Here is a 7,025-nt window from a genome sequence, read left to right as displayed (position 1 = left end):
TTCATATTTTTAGTAGAGACGGGGTTTCACTGTGTTAGCCAGAATGATCTTGATCTCCTGACCTCGTGATCCACCCGTCTAGGCCTCCTAAAGTGCTGGGATTACAGGTGTGAGCCACCGCGCCCAGCCAAAATCTGTCTTTTTCAAAAGGCAAATCTGAGGCTCACGCCTGTAATCCCAGCACTTTGGGAGGCCGAGGTGGGCGGATCATGAGGTCAGGAGATCGAGACCGTCCTGGCTAACACGCCGGAACCCCGTCTCTACTAAAAATACAAAAAAAATTAGCTGGGTGTGGTTGTGGGTGCCTGTAGTCCCAGCTACTTGGAAGGCTGAGGCACGAGAATCACTTGAACTCGGGAGGTGGAGGTTGCAGTGAGCCAAGATCATGCCACTGCACTCCATCCTGGGCAACAGGGTGAGACTCAAGTCTTAAAAAAAAAAAAAATTCAGCAAAGGAAGTACCACTCTGGCTACTTGGGGTGCTTCTGTCTCCCTTACAGATCCTTATACATCTGATCCCTTAGAAATCACAATTAACAGCCTTTTACATCTGGATGGCTCTGCCCGTATAGCCTATATCCATCCCCCTCTTCCTCTATAATCTTCTGACTCCTTTCCATCCTCAGGGGACACTCGGAAGGCACCTGGCTCAGAACCACTGCCATCCAAGGAGCGAGGAGTCCCAGGGCTCAGCAAATGCAGGGGGGAGGTCGGCAGTTCCCCTGCTTCCCGATCTTCATTTTCTGCTTCACTTGACTCCTCCAGATAGGAGCTGCTCTCACTGCCCACACTGCTGTTATAACTCCGGAAACTATCATAGCCACCAAACAGCTCCAAGTCATCATCTTCCTCTTCCTCCATTGGTTCTGAAGATGGGGTCTCCTAATGGAGGATGACACAAACCAGGTAGAAAGAATTATGATTGGCTTTAGTGCACGGGGGGAGAAGCTGCAGATCTGCTATCAGCCCCCTCACACTTTCGGGAACCTTCCAAATACTAGGATCATTACTCCTATTTCCACATTTCTCCACCATGATGCAATACAATAGCTTAACAAGACAGAAAATATGTGTTAGGAATTCACCAGGCTCCTCTGTGGATTTACAAATGATGATATTTTAACATGGTTCAAATAGAATACTGTGTAACAATGAGGGCCGGGTGCAGTGGCTCACGCCTGCAATCCTAGCACTTTGGGAGGCCGAGGCCGGCAGATCACCTGAGGCCAGGAGTTCGAGATCAGCCTGACCAAGACGGTGAAACCCTGTCTCTACTAAAAATTACAAAAAAAAAAAAAAAAGCCAGGCATGGTGGTGGGTGCCTGTAGTCCCAGTCACTCAGGAGGCTGGTGCAGAGAATCGCTTAAACCCAGGAGGCAGAGGCTGCAGTGAGCCAAGATTGTGCCACTGCACTCCAGTCTGGGTGACAGAGCGAGACTCTATCTCAAAAAAAGAAAAAAAAAGGTGAAATATCCTAAGGTACTTCAGAAAGACTTTCTGGGGTAGAAGATATATATTAGAAATTAATTCTTAGCCGGGCATGGTGGCCCATACCTGAAATCCCAGTACTTTGGGAGGCCAAGGCGGGTGGATCACGAGGTCAGGAGTTCAAGACTAACCTGGCCAAGATGGTGAAACCCTGTCTCTACTAAAAATACAAAAATTGGCCGGGTGTGGTGGCAGGCACCTGTAATCCCAGGTACTTGGAAGGCTGAGGCAGAGAACTGCTTGAACCTGGGAGGCGAAGGTTGCAGTGAGCTAAGATTGTACCACTGTACTCCAGCCTGCACGACAGAGTGACTCTGTCTCAAAAAGAGAAAAGTCTTCTCCGTTCAATATTACATCAAAATGATCTCAACTCAGAAACAATTTAAGTCACAGAAAAGTTAATTTGGGACCCAGACTGCTCCAAAGAGGATCAGAGAGACAGATGACACACAGATAACTATGGCATCTTGGGGTGTACTATAGCGCTAGATTCAGCTCTGATCCTAACTAGCTATAGGGCCTTGAGCAAGTCATTTAACTTCTGTGGGCTTCAATTTTCTCATCTATAAAATAAAAATATTTGACTCGGCTGGGCGCGGTGGCTCACGCCTGTAATCCCAGCACTTTGGGAGGCTGAGGCGGGCGGATCACAAGGTCAGGAGATCGAGACCATCCTGGCTAACACGGTGAAACCCTGTCTCTACTAAAATACAAAAGTAACCGGGCGTGGTGGTAGGTGCCTGTAGTCCCAGCTACTCAGGAGGCTGAGGCAGGAGAATGGCGTGAACCTGGGAGACGGAGCTTGCAGTGAGCCGAGATAGTGCCACTGCACTCCATCCTGGGCGACAGCCAGACTCCGTCTCAAAAAAATAAATAAAAATAAAAAATTAATTAGCCAGGTGTGGTGGCATGTGCCTGTATTCCCAGCTCCTTGGAGCTGAGGTGGAAGGACTGCTTGAGCCTGGGAGGTGAAGGTGGTAGTGAGCCATAACCATGCCACTGCTATCCAGCCTGGGCAAAAGTGAGATCCTGTCTCAAAAGAAAAAAAAAAAAAAGCCAGGTGGTGGTGGTATGCACCTGTAGTTCTAGCTACTCAGAAGGCTGAGGTGGGAAGATAGCTTGAGCCTGGGAGGTCACGGCTGTACTGAATCATGGTCACACCATTGCACTCCAGCCTGGATGACAGAGGAAGACGCTGTCTCAAAGGGGAAAAAAAAAAGGTGTGAAGAGCTCAAATACCATCTCTAGTGCTTACTTGCTGTATGACCTGCAGCAAGTCAGTTTTGCAGTGTTTCAGTTTCCACATCTGTACAATGAGGATAGTATCACCTATTTCACAGGGTTTGGGGGCTGGCCATAGTGGCTCATGCCTGTAATCACAGCACTTTGGGAGGCCGAGGCAGGAGGATTGCTTGAGCCTGGAGTTCAAGACCAGACTGGGCAACATAGGGAAACCCTGTCTCTACAAAAACTGGAAAAAATTTGCTGGGCGTGGTGGTTAGGGAGGCTGAAGTGGGAGGATCTCTTGAGCCAGGGAGGTCAAGGCTGCAGTGAGCTATGATTGCACCACTGCACTCCAGCCTGGGTGACAGAGCAACTCTGTCTCAAAAAAAAAAAAAAAAGGATTTGGGGGAGAAGTAAGAGACAATACAGGCAAAGCACTCAGAATAGTGACTTGCATATAGTAAGTGCTCAATAAACATTGCCAACTTTTACTGGTTGAAAGCATAGACTGGGCCAGGCGCGGTGGCTCAAGCCTGTAATCCCAGCACTTTGGGAGGCCGAGACGGGCGGATCACGAGGTCAGGAGATTGAGACCATCCTGGCTAATACGGTGAAACCCTGTCTCTACTTAAAAATACAAAAAACTAGCCGGGCGACGAGGCGGGCGCCTGTGGTCCCAGCTACTCGGGATGGCTGAAGTGGGAGGATCTCTTGAGCCAGGGAGGTCAAGGCTGCAGTGAGCTATGATTGCACCACTGCACTCCAGCCTGGGTGACAGAGCAACTCTGTCTCAAAAAAAAAAAAAAAAAAAAAAAAAAAAAGCATAGACTGATTTGCCTAGGTTTGAATCTGATTTGCCTAGGCTCTAACATTTATTAACTGTGTGATTTTGTGTGTATTTTATCTCGCTGCCCTCAGTTCTTCATCATTACAAGAGAGATAATAAGCTTTCTTTAGATAATTCTTATGAAGATTAAGATATGTAAAGCCTAGTTCTATTTCCAGCAGTCAGTAACAGCTCTAAAAGTGTGACATGCTATTCTTATTCTCCACATTATTATTTTCCTTTACCCTTGCAGAATGTTTGAGCTATTCCACTTTATATTTGCACCTACACATGCAAATATGCTAGAAAGGAAACAGTTCAAATATAGGTACCCCTGTAAGGCAGGGTGACAGAGACCATCTGTAGTCCCAGCTACTTAGGAGGTTGAGGTGTGAGGATTGCTTGAGCCCAAGAGTTCGAGGCTGCAGTGCGTTGTCATCACGCCTGTGAGTAACCACTGCACTCCAGCCAGGGCAAGAGAGGAACACCCCGTCTCTTAAAACAAATATAAGGTGCCCAGAAACCAAATGATTAAAGGATGAGGCGGGGTGCAGTGGCTCACGCCTGTAATCCCAGCACTTTGGGAGGTCGAGGCAAAGTGGGCAGATCACCTGAGGTCAGGAGTTCGAAACCAGTCTGACCAACATGGTGAAACCTCGTCTCTACTAAAAATATAAAAATTAGCCGGCTGTGGTTGCGCATGCCTGTAATCCCAGCTACACGGGAGGCGGAGACAGGAGAATTGCTTGAACCCGGGAGACGGAGGTTGCAGTGAGCTGCGATCGCGCCACTGCACTCCAGCCTGGGCAACAGAGCGAGACTCCGTCTGAAAGAAAAAACAAAAGGGATGAGTGGGTTCCAGGTTGCAGTACAATGTGAAAAGCATATCAAAGTTTCGGACGCGGACAGACTTCCTTCACTTTCCAGTGAACCTCCTTCACTTTCCAGCCGGGGTAACTTCCTGGGGCGTCACACCACCTCTAAGCCTCAGTGGCTTGAATGACGAAGACGAAAGAATAATACATAATTCCTGTGAGTGTACTGGAAGATAATGCACATGAACGTTACAGACAAGGAGTGATGTTCACCCAACGTTAATCTCCCTTCACTTCCCACCTCATGTAACAGGCCTCACAAGCCCTAAAGAACACGGCCACGAGACAATGAGGATAAAGAAGATTCAGGAGCTCTCACATCCTAAACCTAGTTCCCCTTCCCCCAGGCCAGGGACAGCTGTTCCTCCCTGAACTCGCCGAACATTGGTCCCAGCAGGAGAGGAGCAAAAAGTAACGCCAGTCGCCTCTGGCCCTGGCTCAGTTTATCTCAGTTTATCCATCCTTCCACCCTCCATTCTCCAGACGTCGTTAAAAGCCCTAAAGAAGGGTCCACGGAGCGAGGATCTCGGGGTTCCCCTTCCAAGTCACGCTAAGCCCTCTCCTTCTCACCTCAATACTCGGGGGCTTCTCCATGAGACCTCAGTTTCGCCAAGCGTCACCAGGTGCAGGAAGCCATATTGGCCTCGTCGCTCTCCCCGAGAGCACTCATTGGTCGCCTCCCTGAGCCACGGGCCAATCACGCTGCAGGAAGGCGGAAAAGCCAGTTCCGTGCCTGCTCGCGCCATTCTCTCCCTTTGGGCGGGGAAACCGCGGGCGCTTGTGGGAATTGTAGTTCGCCTTGGGTGTGCAGGGTGGGGCGTTACCATAGTGACGTGGAAACCAGGGACGCTGGAAACCCCTTGCGCCTCACGCCAACTGTTCCAGTTACGCCAACCTCTTGACTTCATTGGGATGTTATTATTCACTAAACGGTTACTGAGCACCTATGATAGTCACTGTTTCAGACTCCAGGAATAACCTCGTACTCTCCCGGGTTAGATATTTAAGGTGTCCTTTTGCTGGGATGCATAGCAGAGGGACTCATTTCCATCTCAGGCAGAAACTGAAATACTCCAGATTGAAAAGAAGAAAAAAGGGAAGAAAGAGAGAGAGACAGAGAGAGAGAGAGAGAGAAAGAAAGAGGAAGGAAGAAACTGGAATACAGTGTGTGTATGTGTGTGTGTGTGTTTTCTTGAGACGAAGTCTTGCCCTGTCACCCAGGCTGGAGTGCAGTGGCGCGATCTTGGTTCACTGCAACCTCCACCTTCCGGGTTCAAGCGATTCTCGTGCCTCAGCCTCCCAAGTAGCTGGGATTACAGGCGCCCGCCACCAAGCCCGGCTAAGTTTTGTATTTTTTAGTAGAGACGGAGTATCACCATCTTGGCCAGGCTGGTCTTGAACTGACCTCGTGATCCACCCGCCTCAACCTCCCAAAGTGCTGGGATTACAGGCGTGAGCCACCGCGTCAGCTGAAACTGGAATATTCTTTTTCTCAATGCTGTAAATGTCCAGCCTCCTCCAAATCTTGCAACATTCCTCATTCACCACTCTCTCCTGGGTAAAATCCTCGAATCTGAGGCTCTCTACCTCATCCCGTTAGGGTTTCCCACAACCTCTTTAGACACCCTGAGTTCTAGGTGCTGTTGTGGAGCTTTGCAAACATCTTTTCAAACCCTTACACATCCTATCACCGTTTGAAAGAAGAGGAAGTGGTGGCTCTTCAGGTTTAGGCACTTTCCAAGATCACACAGGATTGGGATTCCAAATTTAGTACAAATTCCTTCCCTATACTATGCTGTGTCCCAATGAATTAACTAAGACTCTAAATGCAATATGTGGAGGCTGAATACATATAAAACATATGCCTAAATTTGAGGCCCACCATGGAGATGTGAAACTCTTCCTAGATGTCTTTCTTTCCTTCAACCCCTTCCACCCTAAACCCCTGTATCCATGCTGCCAACATGTTGGTTTTTCTACCTCCAAAATATATCCTGTGTTTCCTCCACTACCACTCTAATACAAGCCACCGGCCCATTTCAGCAGCCCTTCAAGTGGTCACCCCTTCCTTCCTTCCTTCCTTCCTTCCTTCCTTCCTTCCTTCCTTCCTTCCTTCTTTCCTCTCTCTCTCTCTCTCTCTCTTTCTTTTTTGAGACGGAGTCTCGCTCTGTTGCCCAGGCTGGAGTGCAGTGGCAGGATCTCGGCTCACTGCAAGCTCTATCTCCCGGGTTCACACCATTCTCCTGCCTCAGCCTCCCGAGTAGCTGGGACTACAGGTGCCCACCACCACGCCCGGCTAGTTTTTTGTATTTTTAGTAGAGAGGGAGTTTCACCGTGTTAGCTAGGATGGTCTCGATCTCCTGACCTCATGATCCACGTGTCTTGGCCTCTCAAAGTGCTGGGATTGCAGGCATGAGCCACCGCACCCGGCCCTCTTTCTTTTATTGATTGATTGGTTGATTGAGATGGAGTCTCCCTCTGTCATCCAGGCTGGAGTGCAGTGGGATCTCTGCTCATTGCAACCTCCGCCTCCCATGGTTACCCTTTTTAAATCTTCACCTTTAATCCACACAGGTGATCTTTAAAACTCGTAGACCTGGCCAGGCACAGTG

General features: G+C 49.0%; 1 protein-coding gene across 3 annotated transcripts in view; it reads right to left on the bottom strand.

The window, feature by feature from the left end:
* The window catches only part of L3MBTL2 (L3MBTL histone methyl-lysine binding protein 2), a 27,587-nt gene extending 22,431 nt beyond the window's left edge, over window positions 1-5,156 (bottom strand). The window contains exons 1-2 of one of the 3 annotated variants that reach the window (XM_017870278.1): window positions 4,984-5,156; window positions 645-882 (exon numbers count right to left, since the gene is read on the bottom strand). In XM_017870278.1, coding sequence (XP_017725767.1) covers window positions 645-882; window positions 4,984-5,007 — 262 coding nt within the window. In that variant the 5' untranslated portion in view covers window positions 5,008-5,156. The remainder of the gene's footprint in view (window positions 1-644; window positions 883-4,983) is intronic. The other 2 variants (XM_017870279.1, XM_017870280.1) reach the window with 2 other exon arrangements.
* Between the last annotated feature and the right edge of the window lie 1,869 nt (window positions 5,157-7,025).

The sequence above is a fragment of the Rhinopithecus bieti genome, unplaced genomic scaffold (assembly GCF_001698545.2).
Source record: "Rhinopithecus bieti isolate Rb0 unplaced genomic scaffold, ASM169854v2 scaffold_4967, whole genome shotgun sequence".
Taxonomy (NCBI): domain Eukaryota; kingdom Metazoa; phylum Chordata; class Mammalia; order Primates; family Cercopithecidae; genus Rhinopithecus; species Rhinopithecus bieti.
This window is presented reverse-complemented; position numbering and strand designations above follow the sequence as displayed.